General features: G+C 41.1%; 1 protein-coding gene across 5 annotated transcripts in view; it reads right to left on the bottom strand.

Annotated features, from left to right (window-relative positions):
• The window catches only part of LOC121951508 (myomegalin-like), a 58,291-nt gene that overhangs the window by 7,571 nt on the left and 29,149 nt on the right, over nt 1–21,571 (bottom strand). For 4 of the 5 annotated variants that reach the window (XM_042497861.2, XM_042497859.2, XM_042497857.2 and 1 more), the window contains 32 exons: nt 19,693–19,830; nt 19,485–19,604; nt 19,310–19,402; nt 18,981–19,205; nt 18,734–18,892; nt 18,545–18,646; nt 17,799–17,936; nt 16,078–16,257; nt 15,613–15,807; nt 14,930–15,112; nt 14,727–14,843; nt 14,570–14,638; nt 14,349–14,455; nt 13,596–13,735; nt 10,492–10,613; nt 10,199–10,350; nt 9,213–9,531; nt 7,973–8,168; nt 7,734–7,850; nt 7,367–7,626; nt 7,058–7,272; nt 5,922–6,039; nt 5,691–5,808; nt 5,501–5,555; nt 3,975–4,222; nt 3,784–3,888; nt 3,527–3,688; nt 3,117–3,374; nt 2,070–2,201; nt 1,867–1,983; nt 1,245–1,434; nt 950–1,071 (listed from right to left, as the gene is read on the bottom strand). In XM_042497861.2, the coding sequence (XP_042353795.2) occupies nt 950–1,071; nt 1,245–1,434; nt 1,867–1,983; nt 2,070–2,201; nt 3,117–3,374; nt 3,527–3,688; nt 3,784–3,888; nt 3,975–4,222; nt 5,501–5,555; nt 5,691–5,808; nt 5,922–6,039; nt 7,058–7,272; nt 7,367–7,626; nt 7,734–7,850; nt 7,973–8,168; nt 9,213–9,531; nt 10,199–10,350; nt 10,492–10,613; nt 13,596–13,735; nt 14,349–14,455; nt 14,570–14,638; nt 14,727–14,843; nt 14,930–15,112; nt 15,613–15,807; nt 16,078–16,257; nt 17,799–17,936; nt 18,545–18,646; nt 18,734–18,892; nt 18,981–19,205; nt 19,310–19,402; nt 19,485–19,604; nt 19,693–19,830 (4,972 nt within the window). The remainder of the gene's footprint in view (nt 1–949; nt 1,072–1,244; nt 1,435–1,866; nt 1,984–2,069; nt 2,202–3,116; nt 3,375–3,526; nt 3,689–3,783; nt 3,889–3,974; nt 4,223–5,500; nt 5,556–5,690; nt 5,809–5,921; nt 6,040–7,057; nt 7,273–7,366; nt 7,627–7,733; nt 7,851–7,972; nt 8,169–9,212; nt 9,532–10,198; nt 10,351–10,491; nt 10,614–13,595; nt 13,736–14,348; nt 14,456–14,569; nt 14,639–14,726; nt 14,844–14,929; nt 15,113–15,612; nt 15,808–16,077; nt 16,258–17,798; nt 17,937–18,544; nt 18,647–18,733; nt 18,893–18,980; nt 19,206–19,309; nt 19,403–19,484; nt 19,605–19,692; nt 19,831–21,571) is intronic. The other variant, XM_042497860.2, reaches the window with a different exon arrangement.

Raw genomic sequence — 21,571 nt, 5'->3', positions numbered from 1 at the left:
TTTGGCAACACTGTGGCCCTCTACTGGTAAACTTTGAAAACACTGTGGGCACATATTTCAACAGAGTTTGATGATGTTTGACCAAACTGTCATATGGCCAAATTCAGCAACTGGCCCATGCACATGTTTGAAACTGTTTGAAACATTGCACAAACAATTTCTGATTTGTAATCTGATTTAAGTTATGTTACCATTTTCTTTGGATTTGGAGTGCCCCCTTGGGATCTATTTCCATGAAACTTTCAGAGTATTTTTTCAGCTACTTATGTGGACATTTCAAACAAGTTTTGTGATGATTGCTCCAATATAATTTAAGATCCATGTACCCTTTAAAGTTCATTTGTCATTATCTTTAAAATATAATGAGCTATCAACAAGCTTTATACTAATTTTGATGAACTTGGTCCATTAATGATCAACAGAAAATCTAGAACAAATTAGATCTATGGTTTTGGAGGAGATGTCAGAAAAACGTTTTGGGTAAAAAAACTAATCAGGCAGACTTAAGTGATTCTGGAGGCAACTTTATAGAGTGCATAAATATGGATGTCAGTACCAAGTTTTATGTGAATTAGATTTACAGCAAGGAGTTGAGACTTTTGAAAGTTGACTTTTATTTATAGTGCCCCCTTCTGGTGGATTTGGATCATATTTGTTGTACAGCGTTTGCACACAGCTTCCAATCATTTGTGAAACTTTCCTGGGTTTTACGAGTACTATCTTACAGAAATCTGCAAGGACAATTTTGAAGGAAAAAAAAACTTGTGTAGATGTTTTAAGTAGAAAATGTTCTGATGGTGTAACTAAAATGAAACAATCACAGGGAAATTCCTCTGTGTTCCCGGTCTACAACATTGCCTTTCCTGATACTATCACCAGATGGCACCAAAGTATTTGATTTAAAGAGGCAGTACATTCAGCACAGCTAGAGAGCATTGAACAGACTGACCTTTGTTGGCGTTTGTGTTGGAACACACTCGGTCGTACACCTGTAGTTCGCTCTGCAGGGAGTGGATGAGATCTCTGCTCTCACAGAGCTGCTGCTGCAGCAGAGACACTTCATGCTGGAGCCTGAGGACACATCACAGCACATAACACTCAGAGAACATATATATATATATATATATATATATATATATATATATATATATATATATATATATATATATATATATATATATATATGCACACAGACAGGAACTGTAACTCTAAGAATCAATCTGTAAATATATACACAATCCAACCTGTTGGTTTTCTCCTGACTGTTCTGCCGTTCTTGTCTCAATATGTGTATTTGCTGTCCCTGCTCCTGACTGTGAGCCTGAAGTCGTCTCAGCTCCTCCTTCCACTGCTCGGCCTCCAGCTCTGCTTGTTTCAGGCGGGCGCGTGCTGTGAAAACCGCCTCCCGCAACTGCACCACCTCCTCACACGTGTCTGAGGAGAGAGGAGAGCTCAAATGGGTTAACATGCATATATTTCGGAAGACAGTCATTTAAACCTCATTTAGCTTTAGGGTTGCAGTTGTGTACTGGTTTCAAGGTATGCTGTGATATGAAAAATGACACCATACCATGTTCATTTGCTTATGCACAGTATTTAACAGAATGTAAATGGATAGATAATCTCACCTTTATTTCTTTTCAAAAGGGAGACTTTTTATTTTTTTTATAATTCCATTAAAACAAGGCTTCAAGTTTCAAATATGGCAAAAAAAATGTTAAACGAAATGAAAAACCATCTGTTTAAGGGCCATTGTTACAGATAATAACAATAATTCTGTAATACCTTGGTAATATGAAACTGTGATTATTGTACGGTGAAAATCTCACACAGTTGCAAAAGTATTTGACTTGTCAGATGAAGTACCTGTGCTGGCCTGCAGGCGTGACTGTAGACCCAAGTTTTCCTCCTTCAGGACTCTGATCTCATTGGACAGTTGAGTGACTGTGTCCAGTCCTTGAATGTAGATGTTTGTTGGTGCCCCTGGACAAAAAAAACCCTGAACCTGTTATATTATGTTTTTTTTCTTACAGAAAGAGAAAGAAATGTTAGAGTGAGGGCTACAATACCTCCATCGCGCCCAGTCGAAGCCAGTCTCTCTTCCAGCTGCTGTCGGAGCCTCTCGTTGGTCCGAATGGACTCCTCCAGACGCTGACGGAGACACCTCACCTCCCGCAGGTGCTCCTCTATCAAATTTTCTCCTAGAGATAAACAGTGTAACATTTATATTGTAATAATCATTTGACTCTTCTGTGTCAAGTGTCCTACAGAGAGACTTCAGCTCATTTAAAACTCTCTACCAAGCTACATTGCTATCTTTCGTCAATTATTTACCTTTACAAACACTGTGAACATCTGCTAGTGATTTACTGAAGGTTCCCAGCAATGACCAAAAAAAAACTGGGGATGTGGCCTTTGTCAGTTACACCCCAAAGCTATAGAACACTTTACCTATAGAAACCAGCTCACTAAATATTTTTAAAAGAAAGCAAAAACAGATCTGCTCTCTCTAGCCTTTGACTAGCTCTGACTTTCTAAAATTCTTCTTTTTACATTTCAGACTGCTGCAATTCTTTTAAAATGTATAGTAATAATACTAATAAGTTATTTATATAGCACCTTTGTTTACAAAGGGCTTTGACAGACAAAGCAAAGGCAGGAACAGTCAGACATAAAGGCAAGACCAGAATGAATACACAAAAGGTCAAAAAGAATAGAGCAAATGAAAGGAACACAAAAAATAAAACAGGCAGACCCTGAAAGACAGCCTAAATGAACAAATGCAATAAAAGACGATGAAAATAATATGAGATAACATAAGAAATATCTTACTTTATTTTATTATTTCTAGTGTTATCTCATAATATTATGATTTCAAGCAATTAGTTTTTGATTTTAACTCTTTGTTTTAAATGTTCTCTTATACTGAACTACCTTTTTGGCCTGTATTATGTTCATTCTGTCTGTTGTGCTGCAATTTGTGCTAATAATGCCATTGTTGTACAGCAAAGATGCTATATCAATAAAGTTTATTATTATTATTATTATTATTATTACTGAGCAAATGAGGTGTGAACTCATGTTAATTACTAACAGACGACAGTATAGAGTCACACCTGCATGGCTGCTTCCTTGCTGGTGTCCCGATGATCCAGAGAAGCCTCCAACTTGCTGAACCATGTTGTCCATGTCCCACAAAGTTCCTCCTGTCACTAGACCTGAGTCGGACTTCAGCGAGTGGCCTTCAGAAATGCCACCCAGCTGATACTGTTGAAAGGCATGATGGGATAGCTGGCTGTAGCTGGAGAGGTCGTGCTGGTTGTGGGTGCCAGGTGAGAGAGTGAACAGAGTCTTGTCGTGGGGAACTGCAAAGCCTGCAAACACAAAGAAAGAGAGTGAAAATACTGATCAAAACAGAATAAACTGATCTGCTCGGAAGACGGTAGCTCACAAGTTAACAGGAGATATTATGACATTCACGTCCTTATTTTCACACATGACACACACACACCCTCTGGCCCCTCACCCCTGTTCTGTTCATTCATCTGTTTGTACAGCGTGTCCAGCTCTGGGCGAACAGCGATCACAGACAGGGCCCTGGGCCGGGGGTCAGAAATGACTTCTTTACCCCAGACGTCAGGGCCAGAGGGGACAGAGAAGGAGTAGGAGACGGGCTCACGGAAAAGGGCTGGAGGACAGGAAGTGACACAAACAGAACATGAAGGAGGAGGAAAAGAAAACATGATTTTGGGACACTTTGCAAGTCATCAGTGAGTCCCATACCTCTGAAGGACTGACTGGTCAAACCCAAAGGGGCTGAGCAAAGCATGTTGGGACAGCTGCTGGACGACTTGAGGAAGCCATGAGGAGGAGGGAGAGATGGACGGACTAAAGGAGGGGAATGGAAAGTGAAAAGATAGAGGAGACATTTCACAGACAGGCGAAGTGAACATATGAACAAACTTAAAAAATACCGTCTGGTTCTGATCCGTGTCCCTGCTGCCGCAGCCGGTGCTCCTCCTGATATTCTCTGGCGTCTAAATCAGAACACAGCTCCAAATCTTCATTGGTTCTGTACTCGTCGGACACCAAGGATGTTCTGTCTGATTGGTCGGTGGTCTCAGAGAGGGCGTGGCAGCTGGACGGGGTCTCTGGACGCTGCTGCAGCTTGGTGTGGAGTGACTCGATGATTTTATCCTTCTGCTGAAGCTCCTTGCTCAGCCTGCATGTGCACACAAGAGGATCAATAATCACATTGTGATGATTTTTTTTTTTTTTTTGCCATACATGACCTTGGATTGTGTGATCTTTGGACTGTTGATTGGACATGAGAAGACATAATATATGTTTGTAATATGTAATCAATTTCATTTATGTTGCAATGTATAAATCATTAAATATAGTGGTGAAGTCAGCCTGTCCAGCATCTTCTTTTTCGGAGCTCCCAAAATAAATATGCCTATATGTGAAGTGATTTCCCTTACTGTTTCAGTTGTCCAAGCATTAACTCCCTGTCTCTCTCCAGCAGCATCCTAAGAAAAGACATCTCTCTTGCTGGGCCTCGAGCCATAGAAACAGACCACAGAGAGTCCCTGTATATGGAGCTGTCCTTAGAAATCATCGATCTCCACAGAGGAGCCATCGTACCATCAGTCCAGTCCAGATAGCAAAGACTAAAGCTTTGATTCACTTCAGCCTGTTGTCTGTGAGGATCCAGACAAAAAAACACAACTTTGCTGTCTTCTGATTCTGGTCACTTGACCGAGACTTCTACCTTCTGAATAATATCCGTATTCAGAAAGTAATTTTTAAAAAAAAAATCTCCAAAGAAATTGCAGCAGTTACAGATGATTACGTCAAAACAAGAGAAATCCATAAATAAGTGCCTCAAAATAGATCCAACAGGAATAGTCTTCCACTAAGCACGGTACGACTGACACCAGTGAAGGACTGACACACAGTCACACTGAGCCTCTTACGCACGGCTGCAGGGACACCTGCACTTTAAGTCTATTCAGCTAATGCAACTTAACGGTAAAGGATCCATGCTGTGGCCTCTGTGTGTGGATTAACAGGAACCTTCTGTCTCCTCTGCACAGCAGGGAGCCATGTGGTGTGCCACAGAGCATCACATGACAAAGCAAACTAATCACTGAGGACAGAGTGCTCTGCAGAGTGAGCTAATAACTTCAAGCTTGGTCCACAAATCAAAATATCACAGATGCCTTGTGTTGTTGTTGCAAATGTTTAGTGGTTAAAGGAATACTTCACCTGCAAAATGGCTTTGTGTATCAGTTACTCACCCCATATTATGTTGAATTCGTGAAGAAAACGATTTGGAGTAAAGGGGGGAAACTGTTATACAAATGATTAATCTGTGGGTGAAGTATTCCTTTAAGATTTTACAGTTTTAAAAGTGATTTTTTTTTTTTTTTTGAAATGATAGTTTGTCAAATGATCCAGTAGGCATAACCAAAAGCAGTTCAGGACACCAACTCACCGTAGAGCGAGCAGCTCGTGGCCTGTCTTGTCATCATGGTTCTCTGTATGGTCCCCTGTGGAAATGAAACAGGAAGGACAGAGCAAAGGCGAGAGAAAATGTTTTGAAAAAATACAGCGATGTGAACCACAAGAATAAGACACAACAAAAACTGAACTGGAGATGGATGATATAAAAAGATCTTCCTTACGTCCACTGATCTTGGCGACCACTCTTTGTGCCAGCGCAGAGTTCTGTGCCAGCTGCTCTCTGAAGCTCTGACCCATGTAGTAATCAATATCATTGGCTCGCAGCAGCTCCTCAAAGGCCTGTAAGGTGTTGAGAATAACACTCACAGTTTATTTTATCATCACATGTGGTTATTATGTAATAAAATGTGGTTTAATGATTGATTCAGTTTGTGCAGAGGGCTTTGCGGTACCTTGGTGGTATCACCCAGGTGCTGGGTGAGGATATGGCAGATTCCTTGACCCTCCCTCATCCTCTGCCTCAGGTGGGACAGCTCACGAGCTTGTGCCTGGATTAGAGAGTTGTACTTCCTGTGAGGGGGCACAGGGAAGCAGTGTATTAATAGAGTGCTGTAACCTTTCTCATGTGCATCTGTTAGCTGATTCTAGACTAAATAAAGGTGTCTTTTGGCAGCCATTACAGGTGAAAAGGGTAAAACTTTATTTTATTGTTTTTATTTATTCATTACCACATCCCCCTTTTTCTCTCCCCCCACCTATGTATTTGTTCATTCTGTTTTATTCATGTATTAATTCATTTTTTAATTTCGTTTATTTATTTATTTGCCTATTTATTTATTTGCCCTTTTTACATGATTGAAAGGTCCTCGTGTTCTTTTGGTTGTGTATTTTGTTTTTACATGTTCACATAAACCAATAACCAATAAAAAGAGAAAAAAGAGAATTACAAAAAAAAGGAGAGGGAAAAAAATTGAACTGTTAGACATCACAATGAAACTTGCCTACTCAATTACTTACATTATTTTTTGTATAGCAATGATAACAATGTGCAATTGAGGCATTATCAAATGAGTGCTCATTTCCAGAACAGACAAAGTTTGGTTTATGTAACTGCTACTGAGGTGGAGATTTCTAGCTCAGAATATGAGAATTTTGTTTTTCAGTTTTAGACAAAAAATATGACTTTACAGGCAAATAGGGTAAAAATTTTAACCAACAGATAACATCATGAAACCTTAAATTAACTACTTACATTAAGACAATATTTTTTTTTTGTATTACATGTTTTCTGAAATGCTATATTCAAATATGCAAATTGGGCTTTATTTGATTAAACACACACTTTCTGAAGAAACCCCTAGAACAGAAATTAACTAAAATAAACAACTAAATGTTTATTTTGGATATTTTTTTAAACTACTCTGAAAGATGACGTTATAGAAGCAAAGAACCCAAAATCTCAAACTTGACCAATGCATCAAAAAAATGACTTTTACCTGCAGTGCCTCAGGTCCACATGGACAATAGAGGGACCAGCAGTAAGAGCTAACTTTATCTTTTGCTACTGTCTCTGTCTCTGTCCACTCACCCTGGCCAGGTGGCACATTTCCCCTCCTCTGCTTGACCTTTGCCCTCCAGTCTGGAGTTCTTCAGTTGCGCCTCCAGTGACGCAACTCGTGCCATCAGTTCTTGCAGTTCCCTGCTGGGCTTGGACCCTGGGCGAGTCCCCTGGGAGTCAGACATCCAGCCTTCGTCCTCTTCCACACCGCTGGGGGCTAGTGAGGTCTCAAAGGCCCAGTTCACCTAGAAGGTGAGGATAAAAGGCAAAAATACATTATAAAGGGCATCATCATTAAACTAAAATAAACTTCAGTATAGCTGGTTAATGTTAAAGTACCTTGCGCGGCGTTCGCTCCAGGCTGGAGGCGTAGTCGCTGGTGGCAGACAGGGAGCGCACACGCAGCTGCAGTCCACGGATCACCTTGTGGCAGCGGGTCAGTTGCGAGCGGAGATCCTGGACCAGATGCTGGAGTGACGCCGACTCTTCCCCCATTTCATAAGCACCTCTGCTACTGCTACCAGAGTACCAGCTGCCGCCCGCGCCCTCATAGTCCTGTTGATGGGACAGTGACGTGCACATCTCCAGATCGTCAAACTCTGAAGGAGGGAGACATGAAGAGACATATTATAGATTATTGAGTGTTTTTTTTTGGGGGGGGTTAAAAATGTTGGTTGTTAAAGTGTAAGAGAAACTTGGTTGTCACCTGGACTGCTCGCGTCTTCTCTCTCAGCTTCGTTCTCACTGCGGCCACAAGTCTCATAACCGAGATCCTGGAGATCCACCTGCACCTGCTTGCTCGCCTGCTGGACGGATGTCTCCGCTACAGAAACATAAGAAGGAAATGACTTTACTCTTGCATACTACAATTTGATTTTGAGAACTTTTTTTAGTTCTGACATGTGTCTAATAACATATTTGCACGTGTTCCTGAGAGAGACTCACTGAGCAGATCTCTGTAGTCCTTCAGTTGCTCTGCCTGAGCATGCACCGTTGCCTCGGACACCATCAGCCTCTCCTGCAGCTCTCTGTTCTCCTGGTGGCTCAGAGCCAGATCAGAGCTCAGGCGAGCCGCCTGCTCGCGGAGACCCTCCTCTAGATCCTGCCAGAGAACGCTGCTGTCATCGGCAGGCTCCACCTCCTGCAACAGCAAAATGTTTAAGCAACACTGACATTTAAAAATGCACGAGAGGATATCACAGGCATGTCATATTCATCATTTTAACATATGTAAACTTTGTTTTTATTGACCTGCTTTATTACCACATATGGCAGGACACTAACTGCAGGCGCAGCAGTGAGGACTTGATTACTTGTATAAACAACCACAGGACTAAAAGAACAAAACACTCGTAAAGAGAGAGACTGTAAATGGAGACCCAGTGATGAGAAGAGGAGGGCAGGGCCTGGAGGCAAAGCTGCTCCAGAACACTTTACCGTAATCTGCCCTTCAGCCAGCAAAGATTTAGCTTTATTCACAGAGATGGAATTTTAAAGCACTTTGCTAAATCCATCTGCCACCTGCAACTCTCCCTGTCCTTTATATATAGATGTTACTTACTGCAACCTGGATTATTGAAAATGTAAAACAGTTCAGTGGTTTAATCATGTCGTGTGCCATTGTTCTGTTATTTTTGTGTGTAATGTCTCTGCTCCATACTGTGTGATATGGTCTCGAGCTAAATAAAAAGAAGAAAGGAAATGAAATAATTATTTAACACTACTTTTGTGATTTAATCTTCTAAGTAAACAGTTTGTGGATTTTTTCCCCACCACCAAGTATTAAATTGTCATTTCATTCTCTTAAACACATTCTCAGATGTGTAGAAGAAAAAACAAAAATCTGTGTTGGTTTTAATGAATAAAATGACCATATTGTACAAAGGGAGGCAAAATAACATAATCTGATGCACAATCCTACAGACTAACCCAACAATAAACCCATTAAAGGCTTATCACTTTTCTACAGACTATAGCAGAGGAGTGTTCGTGCAACTTTGTACCCTCATATGAAAACATCTAAAGATGAGATAAAGGGGAAAGAAGAGAAAATCTTTAACACCTCAGAATTAAAACCACTTGCAGATTCACAGCAGCTTCTGAAAACAATCTGAGATCACCAGTTAAAAGCTGCTGTTGTAAGTCACTCAAAGCTGATTATTTATGTAAATGTATAATGTGTTACCGAGTCAGGCTGGTGTGTGTGACGATGGGATGTCAGACAGCGTGGCCTCTTGCAGTGCCTCTCCCCTCGCTCGTCACTCAGACTAACGCACGGATGACCTCGCTTCCCCACCGGCCCTGGAGATGTTTCCTCCTCTTCATCCTCTTCCTCAATATCTGCCTCATCTTCCTCCTCCTCCTCCTCCTCCTCTTCTTCTTCTTCTTCCTGGTTCAGACCCCTGTGGTTCTTCTCTGGGTTTGTCCGCAGTCCCACCACTCTCGCTCGTCCTCGGCTTTCTATCAGCGCCTGGTTCTCCTGCTGCAGCCTCTGCAGTGCACTCCTGCCAGAGCAGAGAAACAAAGACAAAGGTGTCAGAGTTAACCTTCTTCTACAGCTCAAAAAAGCTATGGAAGCCAATTTCCATCAATGTTTTTAAAAATATAAAAGATGCTTTAGTCACTATAACGAGATTCAGTATGTATCTAGAGATAATAAGAAACTATCCTAAACCTCCTGATTATTTTGCAATACTTAAGATAGTTATTCATTATGTTACGATAAGAAAGTCATTATTTTGAAATACCAAGTAATTATTTTGAGAAAGTTTTTTTTATTTTGCAATGCTACATTTTATAATGTTTGAGATACTAAGTCATTATTACAAAATGCTTATTTTTTGATAAATTTTCATTATTTTGAGAAAGTATTTGGGATGCCAAGTTATTATTTTAACATAAGTAAGTCATTTTTTCATGAAAACTTCTATTTTTTTTTTAAATAAATAAGTCATTAATTTTGAAAAAAACTACTCATTTTGCAATATTTTGGATATTAAGTCATTATTTTGCAGACTGAGTCATTATTTTGAGATACTAAGTCATTATTCTGAGAAGGTTTATCATTATTTTTGCAATACTAAGTAAAATTACTTGCTTCATATATGCATTTATCCTCCATGACAATCACAAGCCAAACATTTGCAGAGGATCTCAGAGACAAATATTCACCTCATCTGAGCCATAGAGGTATATCCATCCTTTTCCAGTTGTGACTTTATTTCTTCAAGCTGGCCTTCGAGTGTCTTCTTTGCGTCCTCCAGCTGCTTTACATCAACTCTCTGGGACACCAGCTGCCCAGTCAAACCTTCAGCTTCACAAGCCTGAGGAGAGGTAAAAAAAAAGCTGATGTTTGTTATCGTGCTGCAAGTAAAGTCACCGAGCAAAGAGCTTTCTTTGAGGTTTCAAACTGAGCTTACAAACTGCCTGAATTTAGAGGGATAAAACAGTGAAATGTATTTTACCTGAAAGGAAGCCAAACTTCTGGCTGTCACTTTATCATCATCGTCCTCTATGCTGTCTGTGAACTCGTCACTGCTGCCGTCTTCATCGTCTCCCTCCTCCTCCTCGTCCTCTGTGCTGAGCTCTGGAAACACAACAACCATATAAGGACACTTGATTTATTTCCTTTTTATTTCTTAATCCTCTCTTATTTTTCTTATTCTTGTATTTTGCCCCCGTCTCTCCCTCTCTAGCGTCAACTCTCCTTCCCATTCTTTCCAGAACTGTTTGTACCCTGAATCACCACTTTGGTAGTCATGAGACGAAAGGGAAATGTTATGTCATACGCTGCCTGCCAGCCAAAAACACACTCAAGGCAGAGCAACCCCATACGAGCAGAAACAGAGACAAATGTAACGGATTTTTGGATTATTGACATTCACTCACATGGAATGTTTTGTGGTGATTTTGTGGACAAACTGAATATGTGTGCATGATCTTTGTTTTGTGTTATTTAGGTGTTGTACACACATGGGAGCACAGGCTGAGTGGAAAGTGAATGGCAGGAACTTCAAAGCAAAAAAAAAGTTTTACATAATAGGCCCTGATGATACACACCAGACACACACGCCTCACATAACAGTGTGTAGCGGTAGATGTGCATTGTGTGAGTGGGTGTGTATCTACAGTTGCTCGGTACATTTTTTGGACTTATTATGGGATTATTTCATATAATCAGGGGAAAGTTCAAAAGAACTCAGTTACTACAAATGTCACGACCCTGAAACAAGCACTAAAGTTAAATATTTGAAATGACTTTGCACTACTGCTGCAGAGAGGGCAGATAGTTCATCCTGTGTTATTATAAATTGAACAATGTGCTCTGTGAGCTAAACTGTGTGAATGTGAGGCCCTGTTTACACACTGTGACACTACATACTGTGTCCACTATCATACTGTGAACATATACAGAGAGACTCTCCTTGAAACTGTGTAGGTTGTTGTTGGGTGTTTTTGCTATTTAAGGATATACTATGCAGTATATTTTTGTGTTTGGCACGTTTATGGGGCGAGCATGTTCACAAACAATTACCAACAGTCCTGCAACGTATATATTTAAAATGCCAATTTAAAAAAAATATATATATGTATTAAAGATGTTGAACAGAAGGGCTCACATGAGCGTTCCTTCTTTGGTGTACAGTTTAGTGAATATTTATAACAGCCATGCAAACATGAAAACCATGCCACAATATCATGCATGAGGGAGGACATGAGGAAAACATTCATTTAGATTGGAAATATCTAGAACACTTTATAGTTTATATTTATGCATAAAGCCAAATTAATTACAGAAATCTGTTGACTCAAATATTTTTGGACATATTTCAACACATTTTTACATGTTTGTTCTCATGGTTATAAAACTATATATTAGGAGAAACCAGGAGTTTAGGGATGACATAGGGGTAAAAATTTGGGGTAAATTTAACACTGTGGGCTGATCTCGGGGGAAGGAAATAAGGCATATCAAGGATATCAAGTGGGGGATTTCAGGTTTGGGATATTCTTCAGACAAATTCCCAATTAAACACAACAAACAGAAGTGCTTTTGACAAAAAGCAAGCACATTTTTATTTCTGTTGCATTAAAAATACAAAAAGAAGTGTTGACAAGGATTCCATCTCCGAGGCTAGATGAGAGATCAGGGCACAAATCCCGAGAAAATGTACTCTACCTAATATAAATATTTAACGCGGAAGTATTATTTCTGGCATTCACATCTCATGTGTCCTATAGAGAGCACAGTGCAGACAGTAAAATTAACCGATATTTTATCTTCCTGCTTTCTTGGTACAAATCTGAACTTATGTTCAACAAGCAGATTAACTAAAAACACATACTAAAATACCATAATGTTATTTTAAAGTGACAGTTCACCCCAAATAATTTTTTTCCTCCTACCTGCGGTGCTTTTTTTTCGGTGTGAGTTAGGATTGTAGGAGGTATTTGCTGCAGAGACGTCTGCCTTCTCTTCATTATAATGAAACTAGATGACACTTAGGTAGTGGTGCTTAAAGCGCCAAATAAAAATTAAAAAATCTTCACAGCAATGTCTCTTTCCAGAAATCATGACCTGGTTACTCAAAATAATCCACAGACCTTGTTGTGAGCAGTTTCATGAAGGAACTATTTTCTTTCTTCGTGCATCGACTAGTTAGGTTCGGAAAGAAGTTGCTATTGAGCTGTTAAGTTTTTCAAATATATGTATTTTTCTCTACGGCCGATATCTCCAACATTCAGCAACTAACACCAAAACAATCTAGATTTACAAATAGCAATACAGGTAAGAGGAAAAATATTTTTTTTGATTTATGGGTGAACTGCCCCTTTAAAGTGTCTACTGTGGCTGACCTTATATTTCATGCATATCTGTTTGACTAAAATGTAACTAGTGCAGAGCAGGTTTACGTTAAAACTCTAAGGTTAAGTTAAACTGAAGGAAACTCGGCCATCTTTTGGGATTTGTATCTTGGGCCTTAAGTTGAGTGTGCACATCCTGTCCATGAACAGATGATACAAAGACAAATGATGGATGGTGAGACGCTTCACTGTAAGGCATGAGCTTGAGTTTCCCCACATGACGTAACTTCACTGTGACAGTAAGGCTGGAAGAGCGACACCGGTGAGAGACAGTACACAGAAATGGCAATACAGAACAGTCGCACTGCAAAGCAATACGCAGGCCATCTTCAGAAACGATACAAAAACATATTCACACCAAACGCACAAAATATATTAATAAATAAGTCTCTGGGTTGCACGTTGCCACTTCATACCATTAAGGTTAATCTGAACAGGCTTCTGTTACGGTGAGTAGTGCTTGTGCTATCTGGATGAAGCTGCCTGAAGACTGAAAGTCAGAGTTTTCATCTATATTCACACTTACAGCAGAATTTTTCTCAATATATTTACCTTTTGCCCCATTTTTTTCATTAAAACTGACCATCAGTGGCTTCAGACAGCTCCATCACACATAAAGAGTGCTGTGGTCACACAGAGCATCACAGAGCGTTCGTGATAGTGCCCCCTGCAGCCCTGGAGGCTGGACCCTGCCCATCCCCACCTCCAAAATCAGGCTGCCTTTTAGCTGCCCGTTCCAGCACCAGGGCCATGTTACGGGTTCGGGCCAGGACCTCCTCCAGCTGTCTGCGGAGAGCCTGGACAGAGTCTAGCTCGGTGTGGAGGGCCTGGATCTTCTCCGAGCTGAAGAAAAGGAAAATGGGTTTAAAATTAAAAAAAGAAAAAAAAAAAGCCTGCAACTAAAGCTGAGTTTCAAGAAAAGTCAAAGATTTAGATTTAGTTTTAGAACATTGTTGTGAAAAGTTGCAGCGGTGTGAACTGGCTCAGCCCCACTCAAGCAGGCTGGTTGTGTCACCTGTGACTAAGCGTGTCATACTGCCAGAGACTGGTTTCAGGTTGTAGCAAAGTCAGTTGACAAATTCAGATACAAACTGTTCACAGATAGAGCGTTCGTGTGCTGTGGCATCCTCCTGCAACAGCCCTATGTCCCTGTCGAGCCAGTCTCAGTTACATCTGTGGCTGTTGTATGTCGGTCTATGTCAATTACAGTACATCTGAAGCTCAGGTTGTTGTTGTTTGGGAAGATACAAATCATATTCAGCTACAAAATAAGCCTGAAAAGCTGGAAGTTAAATCGAAAGTACAAAGTCATTGCTATGTAGACGATACACCATTTTTTTGAGTCGCATTTGTTCAAGTTATCAGAGCGCTGCAAGTTTTAACTCATCTCATTCCGAAACTTAACTGTATTCACAGGGAAATGGCCTTTCAGAGGACCTGGGTGCAGCTTCCCTACCTGTCACTCTTGCTGTGAATGTGCGTGAGATTTTGGTATAATCTCTTCTCCGCCCTCAGGGCGTCATTTAGCTTGTTGTACTCTGACACAAGCTGCTCCAGCACACACTTGATCACAGCAGGCAGGGTTGAGGAGAAAGGAGAGACATAATAAGTTCATAATATTAGCAGCACAAACAGGCAAATACTGTCAAATTGGCTGAGAATAATGCAAAATCCTACTAGATGGTCAGTGCCATCCTTAGTGTCCTGCTGGTGAGCCAAAGATAAACGCAGAGCAGAGAGCTCCTCCTGCAGGGAGAGAGCACACAGATATGACTTCTGAGATTTTTAAAAAAAGCACTATTGTTATGTTTCATCAAAAGATCCACACAGATACCTGAGCCTCCCTCTCCTTCTTCAGTACCAGCTGCAACTCCTCCTGGAGAGCCTTCGTCTCTGCCTCACTCTCTTTAGAGGACGGCAGCATCGCCTCCTCCTGGCCTTGCATCAGCTCCTGACAAAAAAAAGTGCTCTGTGAAGATCAGGTGTGCAGAGGATGGAGCGAAGGAGACATCCTATAGGGAGTAAATGAGCAGGTACCTTTATAAAGGCTTCTTTCTCTTTGAGCAGACTCCGCAGATGCTCTGTCTCTCCTCCCATCTCTCTCTCCCTCTCCTGTTTCAGCTCAGACAGCTCTTGCTCTCTAGATGACAGCTGCCTGCGAAGCTCCTGCAGCTGGCCAGTCCGCTCACTAATCACAAGGGAGAGCCTGTAGGAGTAGTCCTGAGAAAAAGAGAGAGTGAGGAGGTTGACAGTTTTCTGTTGTGAACAATTAGGACTCCTACAGCTTGAGGCAAGTGGGATTTAAGCCCTTTTAAGACTTTTTTTAATGCCACCTGGTTAAGAAATTTAAGACAAATTTTACCGTAACCAATATTGAAGGAAAAAAATGTACAGACATCAATTATCTAAGGTAATGGGATTTATTGTAACATAAAACATGACTCTTAGGTGATGTTAATGCAAGTCACATTCTGTATTTTTTCTTTTAAGTTACTACTATTTCAGCTTTACCAATGCAATGTCAGAAAAGAGATTTATAAAAATCCCACCTCTGATTTCTAAGCATTGTTAGAACATTTGAAAGATTAATTTAAGAAATTTTAATGCATATGAAGGCATTATTTTTAGATTAATGTATCAAATGCCATTTCAGACTGTTTTAAGGATCCGCAGGAACCCTGAGAATGTATCAGTTGCATCTCAGTAACCATTACCCATACCTGCAGATACTGGTCTTTGGAGCTGAGAGTGTTCAGCATGTCCTGGACCTGTGCTTGGTGTTCATTAGACTGACGGCTGCGGTCCGACAGCAGTTCCTGGAAGAGTTTTTCTTTGAGTGCCAGCCGAGCCTTCAACTCCTCTACGACCTCAGTGGGACCAGCCTGAACTCTGGCAACGAGGGCGGCTGTCAGATCCTGCACACACGCACACACACACACACACACGCACACGCGCGCACACACACACACACACACAACCACAAAATGACATACACCCTGAAAAACCTGTGTCAGCACACCTGTTGTGTTTGTGAGAGTGAAAACAAGTAGTGCAGGTTTGTCTATGTGGACTGGTTTTCCAGAGCTTTGAAAATACTACAGCAAACAATTAACAGCCACAACAACAAAGGCAATAAATGAGTGTGTGTGTGAGTGTGTGAGTGTGTGTGTGTGTGTGTGTGTTACCTGTGCCTCCTTGCTGTTTGTCTGTAGAGCCGCCTGCAGCTGGCTGATGATGGTGTCTTTCTCTCTCAGGGTGTTTCTCTCCTTCTCTTCGCTCTGCTGCTTCAGCCACTGCAGGTTCCTGTAGGCCTCGGCCGCCTGCTCCAGCTCCAACTCTTTGCTGCGCACCAAACCGTCCACACTCTGAGGGTAACAATCACAAGTGTGACCACACAAAAAGAAAAATATAGTATCCCATGTATGTCTAAAATGTTCACAAACCCTGCTGGCTGAAACCCAAAGCAGAGTGGTTCCTGCATGATTTAATACCCGAACTTCAAGCTGTGTAATGTTGGTTGCAAAAATGCATACCCATTTTATGTTAAAAACTTCCAAATAAGTTACTTTGTGAAGTAGTCTTTTCCAAAGTTTGGGTCACGTCCTATTTTTTTATTGCATCGCCAACTGGCAGAGTAAAATGCTAACAGTGTGTGAATTCAGTTTCCTAATTAAAATATAAAAAGAGCTGCGTTTTTGCTGCACTGGGGTGAGCTCAGATGCTGTCTGCCGGGTTGTTTACTCCCCATCTGTCCCTCTCTTTCTCTCCTCGCAAACCAGCACTCTTAATCACCTGCATTATGTCGAAATGAAAAAACAAGGAGTCTGTAGACATGAAATGCAGATGGGAGGCCATGTGATGTGTTTTCTGTGGGGAGGTGCTCAGTAATCAGAGCCTAAAAATGAAATAATTCTCCAAACACGACATTCTCACAATTGGGGCAAATCAAAAGATTTTTTCTCATCTGAGTCTTTCAAGTGAAACTTTGTTTTTTCAATTTATTTTATGTTTTGGTTGCTTGTTGCTTGTTGCTTATGTTATGTTTGCTTATTGACCCTTTGTTTGCCTAATTTGTTCTTATCTATCATTACCTATTTTTATCTGTATTTGCTTATTGGGGTGAGATTCCTCATAAGGTCCTTGAGGTTTACTAAATTTCACCTTCACAACTTGTTTTTTGTTTTGTTGTACCTCTGTTGTTTTGTTTGTGTGCAAGCACACCTTAAACCTTGTTCTGACAGCGGAAAAGTAAGTCAGTCATGTGCTTGTTTGTGTGCACTGAATTGTTTGTGCATTTGAATTGTGTATCTGTGAGGTTTTGACTAGTGTGTTGCTATCAGTACTTGTCAGTGTAAGCCGCGATTGGTGACATCATCTTGCAAGCTGTGACTGACATTTTGTCCCAGAGTCACAGATTTGCCCCTAATATGGATCAGGCAGCAAAGTATATCATTGTTTTGACGGTGGAAAAGTCAGTAATGTGTGTGTCATGTTTGTACTGGTTCAGCTATGTGTGTCAGTTCCCATGCTGGACAAATATCAGAAAATTTGCATGTGTGTGTGTGCATGTGACTAACATTAATGTGGTGAAAAGTAAGAGAGGTGGTTATTAAAGAGAGTATCTGTCATCTACCAGGAATTTAAAGTAACTTTTCATACAGATAAAGACTGAGAATACTTTTTGAAATTCACGATTTGTTGTGGTCTTCATCAGAGGTTCATAAATGTAAATATTATGGCAATTCATGCTGTATTTTTCTATTTTTGCCTCACGCAGAAACACAAAATTTCTCTTTTTGGTCTCGATCTGATAAAGTCTGGGAATCCCTGTTTTAAAGGGGGGTCTCTATGTGACGAGCACAAGCCGGCAGGTCAGATATGTTTGTACTGTGTGCGATGAGCGTACCGTGATGGTCTCTTCGTTGTTGGACAGGATGCAGCGGAGTCTCTCCAGGTCTCGTTCCTTCTCCCTGAGGGCCAGCTGCAGCCTCCTCACCTGGCCCTCGCGCTCCTCCACACAGCGGAACTTGTCATCGATGGAGCGCTGCACATGGCAGAGGGGGAGAAAAATCACACCGCTGCTATTCTGGGCAACTGTGATATTCATCACGTTCAGAGGAGGAGTGCAAAGCTCCTGCTCCTTACAAACTAATGCAATCAAATAAGTCAGAGTATGGAAATGAACATTATTTTTTAATCATCTGAAAAATGTGAAGCTTTTCCTGGTTAAGTTAACATGCACTTCTTTCCCACTACTGTACAGTTGTGACAGGACTTTAGGACAAAAATTATGTTTTCTTTCCTGTCTCACCAAGCCTTTTTTTACTACTTTTCTTTTTTTAGTTTTTACAAATTTCTTATTTCTTATTCTTTTATTTGACTATTTTTTGTTGGCTGAGACATTTTATGCTGATCAAATGATTTCCGAGGAGATTGCAGCATTACTGTCTTCCAGCTCCCCCTTTTTTTTACTGCAGCAGGACGCATACTTTGGTCTCTTCCCTCCATCTCCCCTGCACTGAGTTTACAGACTATCACATTAATCACACAGTATAGGGTAAATATAGAATATAGCTGTGGTCCTCTCACTCTTTTCTACCAAGCAAACATCAAATGAAGTCTCTGGTGTGTATATGAATGTGTGTGTTTTACCTCCAGAGCTCTGTCTCTATCTTTAATACGCTCTCTCAGTTTCTCCAGCAGGGTATCTCTTGGTTTGGAGCTTCCTGTTGACTCCAACATCTCTGAGTACTCCTGCAGGTATATCGTTTTTTTCAAACAGAGTCAGACATGTGTATGTGTGTGCATCTATGTAAGTACAATAAGGAATGTATCCGTCACCTCTAACTGTTGCTCCTTGTCCTGCAGAGAGCGTTTGAGCTGCATGATGCTCCTTTCTTTTTCCTGCACCACAGATTGTCTCTCTGCCTCGGCCTCCTTCAGAGCCGCTTCTTTTGCCTGAAGCTCAGAGCGCGTTTTCTGAAGGGCACAGCGCAGGTCCTGCAGCACGGAGAAGAAAAGTTGCACATGCTGCATCCTTCATACTTCCCAGACTTTCTTTCACACACACATTCACAACAGCACTAACCTGGTTGTGCTTTTCAGTGACCTCCCTGTGCTGCTGCACCTCCTGTAGATCAGAGTTAAGTCGGTCCTTGAACCTCGACAGATCATCTCCTTGCCTCTGGCTCTGCCTCAGGCTCCTCTGGCTTGCCTCCAGCTCCAGACCAAGGGAGAACAAGGAGCTTTGCACCCCCACCAGCTCGCCCTGCAGCTGGGCGAGCGTCAAGGACTCGCTGACCCCCTCTGGAGCCTAAACACAGAGCGGTATTTCATCAGCCTGGAAAGATTTCTCACAATCGATTAAGAATGATCCTGGATCAAAGTTTGCACCACTGTATGTGCACCGTGTCTCACCTTGCGTTGCGCAAGCTGGTTGCGGTGGACCATTTCCCTCAGCTTACACAGCGTGCTATTCTGCTCCTCCATCAGCCGGTACAGCTCCTGGGCCTGCAAGCAGAATAAATCATGAGTAAAAGCAACTTCTCAAACGCTGATATCATCTGTGTTAACAATAAAAACAAACTCTCACCTCACTGTCTTTGGTGCTGATGGACTCTGTGAGACCCTGAATGGTTCTTTCTTGACTGTGAGCAGCCTGGCGGATCGAACGCAGCTCACACTCCATCTCATTCAGCTTCTCCTGCAGCTTCTACAGATGGAAACATGAAATACTGTTAAGATCTCATCAGTTCTCAGATGTGGATTTATCAAACAAATCTTACTGTTATGAGGCGTACCATATTATTGGCCTCGCTCTCGTGGATCTTGGCCTGCAGGGATTGGACCTGGAGCTGGGCCTTCTGCAGCTCGCTGACACACTGACCAGCAGCACACTCATACTGGTTCAGCTGACTTTGCTGCTCCTCAACGAGGTTCTGTTATAAAAGTGAATAAGATATTAGAGTTTCAAGTTCTAAAAGACACTCACTGTGTCTGTTACACTACACCTTTGGTATTTTCAACCTGGCTCCATTTTCCCATGTTTTGGTATCTTAGTGACAAAATTGAGATGAGAGAGAGCACTGCAGCCAACAGTGACAAAACAGTCACGATGTAACCACTCGAGGTATTTGTGCAATGTCTATTTACGTCCACTAAAAGTACTTGTATTTGCCACTGACAGGCTCAGATTGCTGTCTGAAAACATTGTGGAAAAGGTCTATCCCTACAGAGGTAGACCTTGTTGTTAAGATCTTTTATGTTTGACCAGAAAAAACCCTGAAAACACTTTCAATTAAGTCACAAGACTCCATTCAAATAAAGTTTTTTTTTTAGCATGTATATAGCCGGCATAGTTTCACATCTAACTGAGTGAATTGAGGGCTTATTTCAACCAAACCAGAGGTATTGATTGTTGGAACAGTGCAAAGATGAACAAATTCAAGTTTTTGTAAGTTTTGTTTCTGTCGACTTTGAATGAAGTGTGTGTATTATAATGATAAAATTATTGTTTATTCATATTAAGTCTAATTGATTGGCAGTAGTGATTTTAGGGCCGTTTCAGGTCAAACAAAAAGAATCTTGCTCTTTGACAAAAAGGTCTATCTCTATATGGATCTTTTTTATAACAATTTTAGGCAGTTAGAAGTACAATCTGAGCCTGTCAGATGCAAAAACAAGCACTTTTAATGGATGTAAACTGATGATGCGCAAATGACCTGTAGAGTTACACTACAGCCTGTTTCACTGCTGCCATCTGTAGCAGTCTCACTCAATACTGGACCAAAAACTGTTGTTCCCATATGTCACAAAGACACAGGAAAATATGGTCCAGGTTAAAAAATACTCAAGTTACCCTTTAACCTGTTTGGTCCTCTGATCAAATCCAGCAGCTGAATTATTTGTGAGGAATATCTTTTGTTTCAAATTCATGAAAAATACAGGCTGCAGGCTGAATAACTTTCACAGTGGATTGTGTAATATGTGAACAACAATTACAAACTCTGCTCATTCATGTGTGTACTTAGTAAAAAAGCCATGTCGGGGGAGCGAGCCTCTGGGGCGGTGTGAGAGTGTCTACATGCATGAGTTAGCACGAGTGAGCGCTCTAAGTGCTCTGTGGGACTACTATCTTTACATAACCCTGTTTCCAACTCTCACTCACTATGGAAGGATGTCATTTAGATAAACTGACTTATATTTTGATTCACCAAAATCAATTTGTGGTTTAATGTGCTTAAGATTAAAAGAATCACATTTTTTTCTATTAGAAATGATTCTGTTGACATATCATTTAAATAGGGATATTGTATCAGCCAACCACAGTTGAGATGATAGGATGGTCTGACATTGCGTGGATCACTTTGCCTCAAGGGCTCTGAGCAAAAATAGGCCAGTAGTGGAGCCACTGTTTCTTAATGTCTCCCCACATCTAACCTACTTCAGTCGGCTCGAACATCACATAAAGACGAATACACACCCTCCAAAGATTATTGCTCAAAAATTGTCTAGAGAAAGTGAAGTATTGCACACATGCATACTGAAGAACACGTAGCGTCCTTGGGCAGAAAATCCTGAAACACACCAGTTTGTAACTGGAAAAACTGGGAGACTGTCATTGTCTGCAGGGTGTGTTCGTGCTTCTGGGTATTTGGCAGCTGTGATGAGAATCAGAGC

The sequence above is a fragment of the Plectropomus leopardus genome, chromosome 12, assembly GCF_026936395.1.
Source record: "Plectropomus leopardus strain MGB_pleo_1.0 chromosome 12, ASM2693639v1, whole genome shotgun sequence".
Lineage (NCBI taxonomy): Eukaryota > Metazoa > Chordata > Actinopteri > Perciformes > Serranidae > Plectropomus > Plectropomus leopardus.
This window is presented reverse-complemented; position numbering and strand designations above follow the sequence as displayed.